Below are 18,507 nucleotides of genomic sequence, written 5' to 3' on the forward strand. Positions count from 1 at the left end.
GTGGGACCTCACCCCTCTGCAAGTAGAAATAATGTGATTGAAAAGGGAATGACAGTCTTATGGCTTCTTTCATTCTTTCCTGTCTTTTAACTTTTTCTGTGGACTGTGATTAGTGGAGTCTCTGAAGAGCTTCTAACCCAGCCACCAGGACGGGTGCCCTCTATTGCCTTGCCCACTGCCAAGTGAGCTTTCTGGGCAAGGGCTCTCCACCTCCTGGGAGGCCCAGCCTGTCATGTAGCCAGCCTAGGAGAAAGCGCCTCTTTACGCTGGTCTGCATCATTCCACCAGGAGGGGCCCTACAGAGCAAGCCCCTTTGCTTCACCCACTACCCCTCAACATTGGAAGATGGCCCCAGACCTCCTGCCACCTCCCTTCTCTGTGCTCCTGCTGCCACAGTTCCAGTTACTGTTCTCAGACTCACCCAGGCTGTCTATACCTGAGCTGCTCCAGATGTAGCTGCTCTAGGTATAGCTGGTGAGGGCATTTCCCCTCCTCCTGATGAGGCTGCTTCCAGTGATGCTGCTCCCTCTTCCTGGACCCCTTCCTGATCACTGCCTCTGCTCTTTTTCACGTGTATAGTATTAATCCATGTGGCCCCTTTCTGTGTTTGGGCAATTTTTTTTTTTAATCTCAGGTGCAAGGCCTCCATGTCCCTCTAAAATTTAACCATCCAAATTCAACCCTTTTGTTACTTCAGTGTTTTTTAGCCATGTTGTTAACATTTTTGATGCTCTGATTCTTTTGCAGAGATCCAGGTTCCAACTAGTATCATCTTCCTTCTGCCTAAAGGACTTTGTTTAACAATTCTTTTAGTGCAGGTCTTCTGGTGGAACATACTTCCAGTTTTCAAATGTCTGGAAACAGTCTTTATTTCATCTTTCTTTTTGAAAGATATTTTCTCTGAGTATAGAACTCTAGGTTGACAATTTTTTTCTTTCAGTACTTTAAAGATAATACTCTGCTGTCTTCTCGCATGCATTATTTCCACTAAGAAATCTGCTGTCATCCTCTTTATTCTTCTGTACATAGTGTCTTTTAAAAACTTAATTTAAAAAATTTTTATTTTCTAAATTTAAAACTTTCTCCCTGCTTTTAAGATTTTTTTATCATTGGTTTTGAGCAGTTTGATTGTGATATACCTTGGTGTAGCTTTCTTCATGTTTCTTCTGTGTGGAGTTCGTTCAGCTTCTTGGATCTGTGAATTTAGAGATTTCATCAAATTTGGAAAACTTGTGTCTATTGTCTCTTGAACTGCCCTCCGCCCACTTCAGGTACAGACCATTGAAATTGCCCCACAGCTCATGATGAGCTATTCATTTTTTAAATTATTCTTTCTGTTTCATTTTTTAACAGTTTATTAAGCTATAGTTAACATTCCATAAAATTTACCCACTTAAATTGTACAGTTCGGTGGTTTTAGTATATTCACAGAGTTATGCAACCATTGCCGTAATCTAATTTATAGCTTTCTCATCACCCCAAACAGAAAGCCTGTGCCCGTTAGCTATCACTCCCCTTCCTCCTAATCTTAGGCAACCACGTTCTTTCTCTGTGTACTTGCATCTCTGCTTTTTTTCCTCTATGGATTTTCATTTTATGGATGTTTTATATTGAATGGAATCATACAAGATCTGGTCTTTTGTGACTGGCTTTCACTTAGTATATAATGTTTTCAAAGTTCATCCATGTAGTAGCATGGATATGTTGAAATCTTTTGCCCATTTTAAAATTGTGTTATCTTTTTATTAACGCTTACTTGTTATCTTTTTGTTTTTATTGAGTTGTAAGTTGTTTTGTTTTTTCCTGAGAAAGATTGGCCCTGAGCTAACATGTGTGCCAGTCTTCCTCTATTTTGTATTTGGATCATGGCTGCCAATGAGAGGTATAGGTCCATGTTGGAGAATTGAACCTGGGCCGCTGAAGCAGAGTGTGCTGAACTTAACCACTAGGCCACGGGGCTGGTTCCAGAATTCTTTATATATATTCTGGATACAAGTCACTTATCAGACTATACGATTTGCAAATATTTGCTCCCCTTCTGTGGGTTGTCTTGATTATATCACTTGTAGCACAGATGTTTTTAATTTTGATGTAGTTCAGTTTATTTATTTGTTTCTTTTGTTGTTCATACTTTAGGTGTCATATATAAGAAACCTTCCCTAACCCACGGTCATGAAGATTTACTCCTGCATTCTCTAAGATTTTTGTTTAGGTCTCACATTTAAGTCTATGATCCGTTTGAGTTAATTTCTCTATATGGTATGAGGCAGGAGTGTGACATCATTCTTTTACATGCGCATGTCCAGTTGTTCCAGCACCACTGTATCTTTCCCCCATTGAGTGGTCTTGGCACCATTGTGGAGGACCAGTTGATCATAAATGTACAGGTTTGTTTCTGGACTGTCAGTTCTGTTACATTGGACTGTGTGTCTGAATTTATGCCAGCACAATACTGTTCTGATTACTGTAGCTTTGTGGTAAGCATTGAAGTCAGGAAGCGTGAGCCCTTCTCCTTTATTCTTTATAAGGTGGTTTTTAGCTATGCTTGTTTCGTTCTTGTTTCTATGTGAATTTTAGGATCAACTTGTCAGTTTCTGCAAAAAAGGCAACTGGGATTTTGATAGAGATTGCGTCGAATCTGGATCAATTTGGGGGACTCTTGCCATCCTAACAATAGTAGGTCTTCCAATCCATGAGCATGGGATGTCTTTCCATTTATTTAGGTCTTTTAAAAAATTTTTAGCAGTATTTTAGTATACTAGTATTACACTTCTTTTGCTTTATTTATTTCAAAAAGTATTGTATTATTTTTGATGCTATTATAAATAGATTTTTTCTTAATTTTATTTTCAGGTTGTTCATTCTCAGTGTATAGAAATACAATTGATTTTTGAATACTGAGCTTGTGTCCTATGACCTTGCTGAAATAGTTTATTAAATTGTAATAGTTTTAGTGGATTCTTTAGGATTTTTTATGTACAAGATCATGTCATCGGCAAATGTAGTTTTACTACTTCGTTTTCAATCTGGATGCCTTTTATTCCTTGTCTAATTGCTCTGGTTAGAACCTCCAGTACAATGTTGAATAAGTGATGAGAGCTCACACCTTGTTCCTGATTTTAGGGGGAAAATGTCTAGTCTTTCCCACTGAGTATGATATGAGCTTGTACAGCTCACTGATGCTCTGGTTATTTTTTAAACTGTTCTTTCGTTCTCTCAGTTTCATTTTGAATAGCTTCTGTTGCTTTGTCCTCAGGTTCTACTAGTCTTCTGTAATGTCTGATCTACTGTTTATCTCAGATAGGGTATTTTTCATCTCAGAGTTTATAGTTTTCATTTCTAGAAATTTAATTTTGGTCTTTTTAAAAAAAATTTCTTTTGTGTCTCTACTTGACGTTTTGAACGTATGGAGTATAGTTATAGTAGTTGTCTTAGTGTCTTTGACTGCTGCTTCTAATATCTGTGTCAGTGTGGGGTTGATTTTGGTAGATATTTTCCCCCTCGCTGTAAGTTGTGTTTTCCTGTGTTCTTGTGTGCCTGGCAGCCCTTGGTCTGCAGCGGATGCTGTGAGCCTGCCTGTTGGGTGCTGAATCTGCTGCATTCCTGTGGGCACGGGGGGCATGGTGTTGGAGGGCAGTTCCATGGTCAAGGCCTTCTGGTTGTTTGGGTCTTGCTTTGACACTGTGCTAGGTCAGACTCAAGCAGTCATCAGTTTGGGACAGTTTAGGGCTAATTTCCCTATGGAGACAGGGCTTCTCTTTGGATTCTTCCCAGGGCCCTGTGTCTCTTGGGGGTTTCCAGTCTGGCTGGTGGGAATGGACACTCTTCCTGGCCCCCTCTGAGCTCTGAGGACTGTTCCTACTAATCCTTTCAGCTGGTTCTTTCCAAACACTCGTGCGCTGGGGGGTTGTTCAGTGAAGACTTGTGGGGGAGCCTCTACAGAACAGATGGCTAGGGTTCTGTCTCTTGTGCTTAGGCTTGCGTCCACTCTCCCCTTGGTCTTCCAGGGCTCTCAGCTCTGCCTCCTCCAGTAGCCCTTCCTGGTCCCCCTCCCTGTGCTACAGCCTGGAAACTCTCTCCAGGCAATGGGCGTGGCAGACGTGGGGCTCCCCTTGACTGTTTCTGTCTCACTTCTCATGGCCCTTTGCTACTGATGTCTAGTGACTTGACAACCACCGCTTTGTAACTTTGTCTGGGTTTTCTGGCTGTTTCAGGAGTGACAGTCTTGGCTGGCAGTGGCAGTGTTTCTTCTAGTCCTTTGAGAGCCTCTTGGATGCTGATTTTGCCTGCCTCAGGGCTCGCTCTTCCAGCTCTCTGAGCACCTTCTCCATCTCCCTTGAGCCCTGTAGCCGTGTGATGCAGCAGAATTGAGCAAGAGCCCTGTGTGTCCCTGGAGTGCTCCTCTGCACCGACTTCCACTCCTCAGCCCCTCTTGGGGTGCACTTGCTTGGCCATAGCGAGTCTGTCTGTCCTGCCAGCTTGCATTTTCATCCTGTCGGGAAGGATGACTGCAGGAGGTGATGGCAGATGTCCTGTCCCCTTGGTGGTTGTCAGACCACCCTCCTACAGACCCTTCACTAATACTAGAGTGTAATGCAAAGGATCTGAATGTAGACCAGTTCAGTCATTTTAAGGTTAATACAAAGTTTTTCATGTTGTCCTGCAAACAGCATTATAACTTCGGAAAGTTTTGCCTCCTGAGTAAGTCACCATTTATTGAGCACCTACTGTGTCTAAACGTCATTTAATCTTTGCCTTCTTACTTCCCATTCTTTCTGGAACCCACTCCAGTGAGGCTCTGACCCCACAGTGCTGCAGTTCTGGAGAGCCTCGGTGGCAGATCCAGCTGTCGGCGCTGTTTGTCCTCTCAGCCTGCCTGTGCCCTTGGGTCACTTCGACACGTGCTGACACGCCTTGTTTTCCTTCCGTCCCACTGGTCTCTGTTCTCCCTCTTCTGCTGATTTTCTTTCTCTTCTCACATTCTAAGTAACTTGGCTGTTTGGCCCTAAGACCCTTTTGGAGACTTTCTGTGCTCCCCTCTTTGTTGGTCTCATCTCACCTCATTGCTAGGAATGTTGTTTACATGCCAGGAAACCCCAAATGTGCACTGTGCTCTGGGTGCACCCCACAGCCCTGAATGCACACCCATGCTGCCCTGCATTCCCCTGGAACATGGGATAGCACCACAGCCTGGTGTGTCCAAAACGCGTCTCCTGGTTTGCCCACAAAACTTACTTATCTGTAGCCTTTCTCGCCTTAGTAGACAGCAGCACAGTTCATACCTCATGAGTGACTCCTTTCTTTCACACCCCCGTCCACAAGCAGTTTGAGTCTACCCCTACGTCTTTCCTGGGTCCAGGTGCTTCTCGTCAGCTGAGTGAGCTGCCATCCTCGGCCAGACTTGGCAGTGATGCCCATGGGCTTCCCTGCTGCTGCTCCACACAGCAGCCAGGGAGGTCCTCTTTTTCTTTTTAAATTTTTTTAATTTTATCTTTTTGAGGAAGGTTAGCCTGAGCTAACATCTCCTGCCAATCCTCCTCTTTTTGCTGAGGAAGACTGGCCCTGAGGTAACATCCACGCCCATCTTCCTCTATTTTATATGTGGGATGCCTTCCACAGCATGGCTGGATAAGTGGTACCATGTCTGCACCTGGGATTCGAACCGGCGAACCCTGGGCCACTGAAGCGCAGCGTGAGAACTTAACCGCGGGGCCACCGGCCTGGCCCCCAGGGAGGTCCTCTTAAAACAAGACTGGTTCTGTGACTCATTCTGCAGCCTGAAATCTCCCAATGTCTTCCTGCTACCCTTGCCATGGCTTGCGAGGCCCCAAGGATGCAGTTGGGGCTGTCGCCCCACCAGTTTGCTACTGTGCTTCCTTGCTCATCACTGTCCTTTCCTGTGCCTTAGCATGTGCCCTCTCCTCAGCTCTTTGCCCTGGGTTCTGCCTAGGATGCTTTTCTGGTGCTTGTAGGGCCCCAAGGGGCTCAGGTAAGGGCTGCTGTGCTGTGCTCGTTTCATATTCCAGGTCTATCTAGTGAAGCCTCTGGGTCGGCAGCACATGTGCCCCTGTACCGTCTCCCTGACCGATTCATCACAGATCTCTCGCTGATGGAAACAGCAGAGTGGTTCTTTCTCTTTTCTGTTGCAAACAGTGCTACAAAAGGGTCCTGGTACATATGTTGTTTTGCACATATGAGAATATATTTGTCAGATGAATTCCTTAAAATGGAATTGCCGTGTCAACATATGTGCATTTTGTTTCGATAGAGAACTTGAAATTGGCCTCTAGAGAGGTCCACATGTACTCCGCTGCTGTGTACTGACACCGTGTCCCCCCCCACCTTTACCATACAAGTGCGTTGGCACGTGTTTTGATGGTTCTGGTCTGGTATGTATCTAAAGTACTTACAGTAGTTTAATGAGCATTTTAAAAGTAAGAATAGCCAGCCTTGAGTTTCTTTTCAGATGTTTAAAAGTAATTTGCAGTTTTATTTTCTGGAGAACTGTGTGTTTATGTCCTTTGCAGTGTTTCTGTTGCATTGTGGTCCTTTCCTGCTTGATGTACCAGTGACTTCAGTGGTAGAGTTCTGAGTCTCGTGCTATAGAACCATGACTGTCTTCTCTCTCCACATCCTGAAACTGCTCTCCAAAAGTCAAGTGCTTTTCTGCTCGTCAGCCTGCCCACCTGCCCAATGGGATGCCCTTGTGATTGGTCCCTTCCCCAGGTTTCTGTCTCGTCTTCCATGTGGTGGGCTCCTCCACACCCTGACAGGTCTGTCTCATGGTTAGTGTGTGTCTTCCTTCTGTCGATTTTGAATTTTGAGTTCCAGACCAACAGATACAAGTCTTTGAACTTGTCTTTTACTCTGACTGCTTGGGAAGTGTCTTTAGCTTAGGAACCCCTCATAGCTACTGAGTTGCTTACTCTGGTACTTCGTACACAGTAGATGCTTATGTAATTTTTGTTGAGTGGATGGATGTAGCTTCATTCAGTCATTAGATATTCCTTGAGCATTTATCTGCTGGGTGGCAGGAATGGGTACATCAGTGATCGAGACAGACACAGTCAGACAGGCAGTGGCAGAGCCTTAAAGGCATCAGAACCGTCGGAGGCCACACCACCTGCGATACGAAGGATCTCTCAGTTCTCACCATCCAGGAATGCATACTCCCTGCCAGGCACCTGCAGCTCTGGGCTGTGAATTCAGTTTTGTGTCCCTCTTTCAGGATGCCGAGGAGTGTGACAAGGCTGGGAGTGTGGCCACCTGCCAGGCGGTCATGCGTGCCGTGATTGGTATTGGGATTGAGGAGGAGGATCGGAAGCACACCTGGATGGAAGATGCTGACAGTGTAAGTCGAACTACACCCACCTGGCGTCTGTTTGTGGGGAACAGCAGGCACCTTAGACTTAGGCTGTGGTTTGAAAGTCTTTTTGACCCCACTTATTTTTAAACATAGTTACCATTGTGAAGAGTGCAGCTTTCTGTTAGCCAGGTTTACATGAAGAGCTGCCTCGTGAGGATTTGTTAATCTCCAGAGCTCCCTGGTGCAGGCCTGGTTATATATGTATTGTGGACCAGGAGCCAGCACAGAGTCTGAGCTCACACAGCTTCCTAGCTCTTTACCTCTCAGTGTCTGGGTTGTCTCCCACCCCCTGGTTTCTGTTATAAATTGCACTTCAGAAAACATTTTGCATGCAAAACTTTGGCCTACTTTGAGATTATTTCCTTGGAATAGTTTCCCAGAGCAGAGATTTTGGGGTCAAAATGGATATACACTACACATTTAAGTTACTGAATACCTTAAGTGTGGCCATCTCTTTTTTTAGCTTTATATTTTGAAATAGTTTTAGACTTATAGAAAAGTTGCAAAACTGTGTGAAGAATTCTTATATGCCCTTCACCTGGATTCCCCAGGATTTACCCACTTTACTATGTTTGTTTTTTCATTCTCTGCACAGGTGCACATGCACGCACACACATGCCTTCTATTTTTTTCTGAACTGTTGGAGAGTAAGTTGCAGATGTGATGCCCTTTACCTCTAGACACTTCTGTGTGTTTGTTCAAAAGAGCACATTCACTTACACAACTACAGCGCAGCTATCAAAATCAGGAAATTAATGTAGGTACAGTACTATTACGGCATTTGCAGACTGTATTCAGATTTCACCAATTGGCTCACTAAGTGTCTTTTTAGGTAAAGGATGAGGAGCTGCCCAGGGTCACGTCCTCAGGTCTCCGTGGTCCTGGCAGTCTTGACGAGGGCTTTAGTCTCTGTTTTTCATGCGTCTGACTCTTTTGAGGAGTACAGGCCAGAAATGGTGTAGAGCCCACTTGGTTCGAGCCTCCACAATGTTTCCTCATGGTGAGTTGAGGTTCTGCATCTTTTAGGGTGTTGTGTCGTCTTGGCGGGTTGTGTCGGGAGGCACAGTCAGCTCTGACTTCTGACAGGTTTCTCTGCCGGAAGGTTACTGTTTTGTTCCTTTGTAATTAGTGAGGATTTTGTGAGGAGAAACTTTGAAACTATGTAAATACACCATTTCTCGCCAAACTCTGATCTACTAGTTTGTAAGTCCATTAGTGATGTTTTTGGCTTGTATCAGTTTTTACTGTGGTATTGACCAAATGGTGATTTTCTAAATACCATTTCTCCTACAGTTTATTAGAGTTTATTAGTTGGAATTCTACGGTAGCAAGGAGGCTTCCTTTCTTTCTCATTCACATGGGTATTCACTTCTTTACATCTGGAGAGACTAAGGGTTCCCGCTCTCCTCTGTGAGATTACAGTCCACTGCTGGCATCATCTGTGTGGCACTCACGCAGCCATCGTCTTAGGTCCTGCATGTGCCAAGTCCCAGAGCATAGGCACAGGCTGTCCGTGCACCTGCCAGGGGCTGTGTGGCTGCACATGGCCTTGTGCACACTAGACACACACTCTGTTCGTTAGAGGAATTAAGTCGCAGGCCAATTGTAATGGTTTTTTTAAAGATTGGCCCTGAGCTAACATCTATTACCAATTTTTTTTTCTTCTTCTTCTCCCCAAAGCCCCCCAGTGCATAGTTGTAGGTCCTTCTGGTTGTGCTATGTGGAATGCCGCCTCAGCATGGCCTCATGAGCAGTGCTAGTTCCACACCCAGGATCTGAACCAGCAAAACCCTGGGCCACCAAAGCAGAGCGTGCAAACTCAACCATTTGGCCACGGGGCCAGCCCTCATAATGGTTTTAAAAAATTTTTTCATTGTGTAGTATTTAAGACATAAAAAAGTTAGAGAATAATTTAACAAATATCCGCACAGTGTCTGTTTTGGAAGAAAATTCTTAAATATGCACAAGAATCCCAGCTCCTGGTTGCTGAGCCCCTCTGTATTCTGAATGTGGAATTAAACACTTTGCTTCTTTTTATGCTCCTTACTGCCTTTGACAACATTGGAAGCCCTCTCTGGGGGTGTCAACCTGTGGATACCAGATCATGGGAGCAGAGACCCACGAGCCAGTCAGGTTTTCTCTTGGTTCTGATCATCTCTGTCATGTATACTGGAGTCAGCACAGCTCTCTTTCAAAGCACTTTGTAATCCTGGAGGAAGAGCTGAAGTCTCTTGTGCTCAGAAGTATGGAGTGTCTTCCTGGTGCTCCCAACACCTCGGGACTGGCCCAGCCTGCCCACACCCGAGACCCTGGGCATGCTGTCACTTGCTCTTCTGGAGCCGTGGAGGCCTGAAGCCTTTGTAATTGGCCTCCAGGACCTTGGTCAAAAGTCAAGGAGAGGACCCACAACTAAAATGTACAGCTATGTACTGGGGGGATTTGAGGAGAAAAAGTAGAAAAAACCAAAAAGAAAAAAGAAGATTGGCAACAGTTGTTAGCTCAGGTGCCAATCTTAAAAAAAAAAAAAAGTCATGGACAGGGGTACAGACCAGTTTGTATGGGGTCCCCTCCTTGCCTAGCTCCGTCACTTCTCCAGCTGCTCCTGGGCAGGACATGCCTGAGGCAAGGCCCTACCTGGTTTCTGTGGTGGTCAAGTCAGATCGAGGTCACGTGACCAAGGAGCGACATCTGAATGAGGAGGCCTTGGCTGTGCTAAACCCTGCTCTTTGTTCTCCTCTACACCCATTTCTATGCTGCTGGTCCTTGAATACCCGGAGGCTTGCTAGTGGCCCTCTTGGAGGAGGCAACTGTTGATCTGGGAGGTGGCCTTGGGTGGCTCAGGTGCCCGCCCGCCCCCCCCCCCACTCTGGTGCGAGGACTTTCAGGGCTGTGAGGCCGCCTGTCTAGTCCCATTCCATGCCATTTTGACGTTCATAGTGTAAAACTTTGCTGCTGACACACTTCCTAGTGGCTTTTCACTTACCTCAAGATACAAAACCCCTTCTTGGGGTGAGAGTACTTTCAGCATCTGCAGAGCGTGGAGGACAGCAAGTTTTCTTGGGCAGTGAGCGAGCATCCGGCTTTGAGGTCTGTGTTGGGCTTTGTCCTGCATAAGGCTCAGTGAGAACAGCCATCAGCCTGTTCCACTGGGCGTCCGGGGGCTGTGACCACCTGGAGAGATGATCACCTCAAGTAGTGGCTGGCTTTCTTATCGTCTTGCTTAACACTAGCCAGGGAACAAAATCACTCTTGCACAAGGAAGAAATGTCTAAAGAAAAGAGAGTGTTTGTGGTAGTTCTCTTGGAGTGTATGGTTTCTTTCTCTTTGTATTCACCTGTGTTTTACAGGTTTCCAATGAGCATAATTCCGTAATGGAAAATGTAGACTGCATTTAATTCTGAAAAAGAAAAGAGTATGTGTGGCATGTGGTCACACCGTCCTGCCTCACGTGCCTCTAGCAGTGGCTGGTGCTCCAGTGCGCCAGCTCCTATTGCCTGTCGAAGGCCAGCAGACAACCCTGTCACGGGTCCCACCTGCTTCTGTTTTGGTGTTCATGTTCCCAGCCTCCTGGACTGTGCTGCTTGTTGGATCATCCCGTTGTATGATTTTAGCAGGTGTTGTCATTAGGGAGGTGTGACTCCTCCTGCTCCCTTGCTGGTGCTGGGCCGCCCATTCCCACACCTGTCTCTCTGCTCTAGTGTGTGGCCCACAACGCCCTGGAGTGTGCGCGAGCCATCTATGCCTACGCCCTGCAAGTGTTCCCCAGCAAGAAGAGTGTGTGGCTGCGGGCTGCGTACTTCGAGAAGAACCATGGCACCAGGTACATGGGAGACTGTGTGCTAATTAAATGCTGACTCTAGGTTGTGCTGCACTGATTTTTTTTTTTTTTTTTTGAGGAAGATTAGCCCTGAGCTAACAACTGCTGCCAGTCCTCCATCTTTTGCTGAGGAAGACTGGCCCTGAGCTAACATCTGTGCCCGTCTTCCTCTACTTTATATGGGGGACGCCAGCCACAGCATGGCTTGTCAAGTGGTGCCGTGTCCGCACCTGGGATCCAAACCGGTGAACCCCGGGCTGCCAAAGCGGAACATGCGCACTTAACCGCTGCACCACCGGGCCAGCCCCCACTGTGCTGAATTTAAACCTCACGTCCCCCAGATGGGCAGGTGCCCGAATTTGAGGTTCAGCCCTCTGTGATGAGGGGCAGCAGCTTCTATGGCGCTTGGGACTTTGCAGCTGGAGCTGTCTTTAAGGCTCCTTCTGCAATAGGATTATTACTGCTTTATAGTTGAGAAACTGAGGCACCAAGGGGTCCTGTCTGCTGAAGCGCTTACAGCTGAACCAGCGCATGCCTGATGGCCTTGGGGTGTGTGGGGCAAGGCTGTAGCCTGAAGCCCCACGTTTGTGCCGAAACCAGCTTCAGCAGTGTGGGCGGTGCGGCATCTGGGCCCAGGCAGGCATGTTTTTCATTTAGGCTGTGCTGGATTTGGGTTTGGGCTGGTTTTTTGCTCTAAGGAGGTCCTTGACAATTTTCTTTAATTGTGCTCTTTAATTGAAAAAACCTTTTGGGTCTGCCTTTTTGGCTGTGACTGCTGATTCAATTAGGTCTTGCAATTTCTGGTGTTGAGTGGATAGCTGTCCAGGGCATCGGGCTCACATCACTGCACACCCTCTGCCTGGGTCCTCTGCTGCTGGCCCTGTGCTGAGTGGGGACCACCTTGCTGGTTGCACCAGGGCTTCAGTGGGGCGTGTGAAGCCCTTATTCTTGTTTTGTGGCGTTGTTAAGTCTCAGTCTCTTCAGGATGTCTTTCTTTCACAAGTGTTGCTGAAGCTCCTGTTTCCTCCCCACTCCCGCCCACTGGTTTGGTATTGTGGAGTTAACTCCTTTGGGGACCTTTTGAGATAACAGCAGTGCTGGCTTGCCCTGTTCAAGTTCACCTCACACGGTCCAAGTCTGGAGCAGAGCCTCTCCTGCCGGGTGTGGTTTGTGGACATGCCTCCATGTGGCCTTAGTGGCACTGCTGCTCTTGATCCCTGGGCTCAGGGGGCCTTTGCCCCCCATCTCTGGTGCCTCTCCTGTCAGCTGACACATAGATGATGTGCGGAGGTGGCGTGCTCAGGGTCTAGGGTTGTCTGGAGCACAGTGTATGCTCTGCCAGGCCTCGCTCCACACAAAGTGGTTCTGTGCCCTCACTGTCCTGCTGCTGAGGTCCCCAGAGGTTGTTTGTGCCAGTTGGTACAACAGGATGGTGGGCCATGTGAGAGCTGAGGGGGCTTTACACCTGATAACCCGTCTGGTGGTCTTCTTGCTCAATAGTGACCTAAAATAACTTTCTTCCAATAAGACAATTTCTTTGGATGCCGAAGAATAGACTTGGGGTCATAATCTTTATCGCAGATATCGGCGGATCTGTGTTAAAGATGAAAAGGCTTCTCCTGTCACCCCAACCCTGCGGTTAGCGCTTGCCCCTGGACACACGGCCATAAACGGGCTCTTGAGAAGCTCGTAGGTCAGGCTCTGCTGTTTAAACAATGTGTCGCTTTGTAGCACCCTCTCCGTGGTTGATATTAGAACCTTTATGGAGAGAAAAGATTTCCCCACACTCTCCCCATTGTAAAATCTGGTAAATCATTTATAGTGTCGAACTTTGGAGCAGTAACTATCTTTTTAGCACCCGCACCACTGTTGCGAGCACCCTGTGTGCTCTGGCGGTGACCGTGCCCTCTGTCTTGCAGGGAGTCCCTGGAAGCACTCTTGCAGAGGGCCGTGGCCCATTGTCCCAAAGCGGAGGTGCTGTGGCTCATGGGCGCCAAGTCCAAGTGGCTGGCAGGGGATGTGCCGGCGGCAAGGAGCATCCTGGCCCTGGCCTTCCAGGTGGGTGAGGGGTCGCCTGCGCTTCGTGGGGCCTGTGCACACAGACCCCTGGCCTTCCAGGTGGGTGAGGGGTCAGCTGTGCTTCTAGGCGGCCTGTGCACGTAGACCCCCGCCTTGGCTCCGGCCGAGGCCTGAGGTCTCTGGTGTGCACGACCTTTCTTAAGCCCTCACCCTGCTCGTTGATAGGAGCTGACCTGAGAGAGGGGACATGGGAGGTCAGGACGCACGGGACTCGGGCTGTTCTAGGCAGCTGGGGCCCTGAGGGGACCTGAGAGTTGGAAAATGGCCCAGCTGGTGGACACCGGCCTCTTGGTCACTGCCATTCAGGGTGACCACAGGCCGAATGTTCCAGAACGCAGAACACAGGGCAAACAGCACCATTCCCCAAAAGTAGCCGAACCGCACCATGTCCCCACACAAGACCACAGTGACAACCCTGTTCCTATATGGCAATTAGATTGTCCAATCCTTGGAGGAAGGCGGCCAGTCCCATGTTCTCTGAGCCCAGGGGCATGCTTTGGGGTCACACATGGGCCACCAGTGCTGCCCAAGCCCCATGGTAGGAGGAGTTACATTCAAACAGCTGTACCCAGCCAGGCTTATTACGATTGGTGTCATGAGCTGTGCAGTTTTTTCTCAGTGCTTTATTTTTGTTGTCACTTATAATATCCTAATACTGTGTGACAGTATGAGTATTAAGTCAGTAGTTTGCAACATCCTTTTTTTATAAACTGTAGAGCACTATGTAAATGTCAATCTCTTGTTGTAACCCAAGCTAGCATAATGAAGTTGTCCTTCCTTGAGTAAATACGGTGATTGGGGACCAGCCTGGATATAGCCTTTTGCTGTCTGCTGTCTGTCTGCGGGCTCCCAGTTTGAGGACACTGCTCCTCTCTGGGTAGTCACAGCACTCTCGCGCCATCCACCTGGGCACTGCTGCCTCTCTGCAGCACCCTGAGGTGACTCTCCTTTCCTTGCCCATCACCGTGGGGCTGCTCATCAGCTCTGTGACATGGCAGCCTGAGTGTGGCCAGTGGGTTGTGTGCTTTCAGGAGGGTGCAAGGGTGCCACCCACGTGTCCACTAGACTCTAGGTAGTATGTGGCCCAGTCCTGGCCCTTGGGAGCCCAGTGATGCCCTGGGCATCCTTCTGTCCTGCCCTCATGGACACATTGGGACAACCAATTCTTCGTCACCAGGCTTGGGAAAGAGCAGGTCGAGTGTGGCAGATCCACACGGGTGGGATGTGAGTGACCCGCTCCAGCTTGGGGTGGACCCTTGTGAGAGTGGCTCTGCAGCTGCAGCATTGCCGCCTGAGCACTGTAGAAGCCTCGTGTCTGCATCGGGGAACGTGGGCTGGCTTGTTTTCAGGTAGGTCATCATTCTTGGACTGGATTCTGCTTTGTCATCTGTCAGCCTGGGAAGTGCTTAGATCAGACTGTCCTGGAGCAGAGTGAGGCCCGGCTCGGCTCCCAGGCTGGCTGCTTTTGATTAAGTATAATCTACGCCCGGTCACTTTTGTTCTGAGCCCATCCTGATGCTGTTGTGCTCACCCTCCAGGCCAACCCCAACAGTGAGGAGATCTGGCTGGCAGCCGTGAAGCTGGAATCTGAGAATAACGAGTATGAGCGGGCCCGGAGGCTGCTGGCCAAAGCACGGAGCAGTGCGCCCACTGCCCGGGTGAGCAGAGCTACTCAGGCCACGCAGAGCCCTCCTGGCCACGTGGCCTTGGGGGAACGGGAAATGATGGGAGGCAGACTGAGGCTGTGACACTCTAGGTTCATCTGTTCACACTTGACTTTAAAATGCATTCTTGTGTTTGTACCCCACCTTATTCCAAAAGACATGAGACAGCTTACAAAAGTACAAAAAATACAGCAGCGTTTAAGGTGAGCTGTAGCATGAACTATGTGCCATGAAGGTGCCATCCTGGCCCCGGGCCCAGTGCTAGACGCTTCCCGAGCCAGGGTTGGCCATCCCCTCTAGACCGGTGGTGGACGCAGGGGTTGCTTCACGGTGCGCCTGCCTCACAGGTGTTCATGAAGTCTGTGAAGCTGGAGTGGGTGCTTGGGAACATCGCGGCTGCCCAGGAGCTGTGTGAGGAGGCCCTGAAGCACTACGAGGACTTCCCCAAGCTGTGGATGATGAAAGGGCAGATCGAGGAGCAGGAAGAGCTGACAGAGAAGGCTCGGGAGGCCTACAACCAGGGGGTGAGCCTAGCCCTTGGAGACAGAACGCGCTGGGGCAGGCTGTCATTGCCTCTCTCCTCCTATGGGAATTGGTGGGCCAGTGGTCAGCGACTTGTTTAGGCCCCAGCTGGTGGAGTGGTGGACTAGGGGGTGCTGGACCCTGGTCCCCTCACTCAGTCCTGTGCTTTTCCTTCTACAAAACTGTACATGCTGCACTCAACCAAGTGCCGGTTGTGGCACACCTAGTGTACAGGCCGCTGTGTACACACTATGTGCATGTGTACACAGCACAGGCATGCACATAAACACACACACCCTGTATACACTTGTACAGAGTGCAGCCACGCACATAAACACATACACCCCGTGCACACATGTGTACAGCACAGCCATGCACAAAAAACCCCACACACAGACCTGAGGTGTGTGAGTCTCTGTGGACACAGGTAGCTCTGACTTGGCCTGAGGAGCCGGCCACAGCTGTCACAGCCCCTCCCAGACACCAGACAAGGCCCTCTCTTAATTGTCTGTATTGGCTGCAGTTGAAGAAATGTCCCCATTCCACACCCCTGTGGCTTTTGCTTTCCCGGCTGGAGGAGAAGATTGGACAGCTGACCCGAGCTCGGGCCATTTTGGAGAAGTCTCGCCTGAAGAACCCGAAGAACCCTGGCCTGTGGTGAGTCCTGGGGGGCCCAGCTCGCCTCCCAGTGGGCTGTCCTTGTTCCGTTGCTCTTGCTGAGTTGTGTGCAGTGTTTCCAGCTCAGGCTCCTTGAGAAGGGTGGCAGGTACTGGCCATTGAGGAACCCGCTTCCTGCCTTGGTGGGTTCGGCCCGGACACTCAGATGGCCCTGGGGATGATCTGATGCAGTGTAGTCTGTGCCGTGATAAGAGGGTGCCCAGAGGAGCCAGGAGCTGGGGATGGATGAAGCCACAGAAGAGGTGCCGTCTGGGCAAGGCCTTGAGGAATGAATGGGAATTTGCCGGGTGAAGATGGCATTCTGTCCATAGGAAACAGTGCACACAGGGGGGCAGCACAGAGCTCAGGGTGTTAGGGCTGGAGCATGAGGGGGGCACTGAGGGAGACACCAGAGAGATGGGCAGGTCCTGCGCTCCACTCATGCCCTGGCACTTGCCGTCCCGGTGGTCTGTCCTGGTCCTGCATATCTTTACTTGCACCTGAATCTTGGCTACGGTGACAGCTATGGTGGGCTGACAGTGGGGTGGGCACCACCTCGCTTCTCTAGTGGAGAGCTCTACTTGTGGAGCTGGAGGCTCTAGTCACTGTAGCTCCCCGCGCTTCCAGAACTGCAGCTGGGTTTGTGGCCCAGCTGTCAGTGGACCAGTGCTGGACGTCCCCTCTGGGCCTCTCTGCAGGTTGGAGTCAGTGAGGCTGGAGTACCGTGCGGGCCTGAAGAACATTGCCAACACACTCATGGCCAAGGCGCTGCAGGAGTGCCCCAGCTCTGGTGAGAGGCTGCAGGGACCATGGCCGTGCTGAGAGAGTGGGTCTCCGGGCTCACACAGACTCCGGGAACGTGCTGTTTGTGTGAATCCTTCCAGTTAGAAGTCCCAACTGTCCTTGGGCACTAACATTTGACCAGACTCCCAGTCTCAACATGGGGGGTTTGACTTCGTGTTCTGAGGTGTTGCCATTGCTTTTTCTTTTAAAATTTATCTTTTATTATTTTACCTTGTGTGTATAAATAATGCACATGCAGTACGTATAAACAAATTTGGAGTATAAAGAAGGATATAAAAATTACCTGTATGCCCACTACTCAGAAATCATTGTTTTTAACTTGTTTGTATTACTGTACAAAATTAAAGTCGTACTGTGTGTTTAGTTTTTTGCCTTTTTTTAAAGCTGAAAATTTTGTGAGAATTTTCCATTTTCATTGAATCTTCAAGAACATAAATTTTTTAGTGGTTTCATAGAATTATCTGTGTGGATATGCCAGAAATATACCACTCACCCATTGGCGATTATCTGATAATAATCTGATGATAATTTGAGATTACTGCCTTTCTGCATGAGTCTTCGCTTGTGTTTCTGACTGTTTTGTTACAGTAAATTCTTAGACATGAAATGACTGAGTCAGTGGGGATGAAACCTTGAAGGCTGTTGGTACTCCCGACCCTACTGCTCCCAGAAGGTTGTCCAGACTGTGCCGTCAAGGCTGCTGTGGTTCCAGGGCAGGCAACGGGGCGGGCGGGCACGTGTGGCCTTCGTGTTCTCCCGTGATGGGCCCTGTGAGCAGACGTTTGGGAGATCACAGCCATGGTGTGTGCACACACCCCGGGTTAGAGTCTCCGCAGGCCCCTCAGGCAGCCTGTCTGGATGTGTGGGTTTCTGGAAGCAGAGGTGGGGTCTTAGACGTGGTGTCTTTGTGTCTGAATTCCAGGTGTCCTGTGGTCTGAAGCCATCTTCCTCGAGGCAAGGCCCCAGAGGAAGACCAAGAGTGTCGATGCCCTGAAGAAGTGTGAGCATGACCCCCATGTGCTGCTGGCTGTGGCCAAGTGAGTGGGGAGTCCTTGTGGAGTTGCTGGCCTTTGGGGACCTGATGGGACTTCTTGCTGGGGTCCAGCTGGTCCCCTGAACAGGGCAGGCTTCCCTGGTCCTTGGCCGCTGGGGCCCCTTGACAAAGTCTTTTGCTTTTTTTTTTTTTTTAAGATTTTTTTATTTTTTCCCTTTTTCTCCTGAAAGCCCCCCGGTACATAGTTGTATATTTTTAGTTGTGGGTCCTTCTAATTGTGGCATGTGGGACGCCGCCTCAGCGTGGTTTGATGAGCAGTGCCGTGTCCGCGCCCAGGATTCGAACTGATGAAACACTGGGCCACCTACAGCGGAGCACGAGAACTTAACCACTCGGCCACCGGGCCAGCCCCAAGTCTTTTGCTTTGACCTAAGGCCATGTAGATGTGTGCTGCCCAGGTGGCCTGGGCTGTCCCAGACCCCCAGGAGGGCAGCCTCCTTGGGGCCCCTGGCCCTCCTTTCCTCTGTCCTGAGCTCCTTCTCATGGGACTGCTTGCTCTGTCTCTGCCACTCTTTAGCTTGTACCTCTGTGTAACCTGGGTTGC

General features: G+C 49.1%; 1 protein-coding gene across 2 annotated transcripts in view; it reads left to right on the forward strand.

The window, feature by feature from the left end:
* The window catches only part of PRPF6 (pre-mRNA processing factor 6), a 46,448-nt gene that overhangs the window by 24,331 nt on the left and 3,610 nt on the right, over nucleotides 1-18,507 (forward strand). For both annotated transcript variants that reach the window (XM_023626959.2, XM_023626960.2), the window contains exons 12-19: nucleotides 7,229-7,351; nucleotides 11,065-11,186; nucleotides 13,103-13,241; nucleotides 14,801-14,920; nucleotides 15,274-15,450; nucleotides 15,972-16,105; nucleotides 16,804-16,895; nucleotides 17,832-17,946. In XM_023626959.2, the coding sequence (XP_023482727.1) occupies nucleotides 7,229-7,351; nucleotides 11,065-11,186; nucleotides 13,103-13,241; nucleotides 14,801-14,920; nucleotides 15,274-15,450; nucleotides 15,972-16,105; nucleotides 16,804-16,895; nucleotides 17,832-17,946 (1,022 nt within the window). The remainder of the gene's footprint in view (nucleotides 1-7,228; nucleotides 7,352-11,064; nucleotides 11,187-13,102; nucleotides 13,242-14,800; nucleotides 14,921-15,273; nucleotides 15,451-15,971; nucleotides 16,106-16,803; nucleotides 16,896-17,831; nucleotides 17,947-18,507) is intronic.

The sequence above is a fragment of the Equus caballus genome, chromosome 22 (genome assembly GCF_041296265.1).
Source record: "Equus caballus isolate H_3958 breed thoroughbred chromosome 22, TB-T2T, whole genome shotgun sequence".
Lineage (NCBI taxonomy): Eukaryota > Metazoa > Chordata > Mammalia > Perissodactyla > Equidae > Equus > Equus caballus.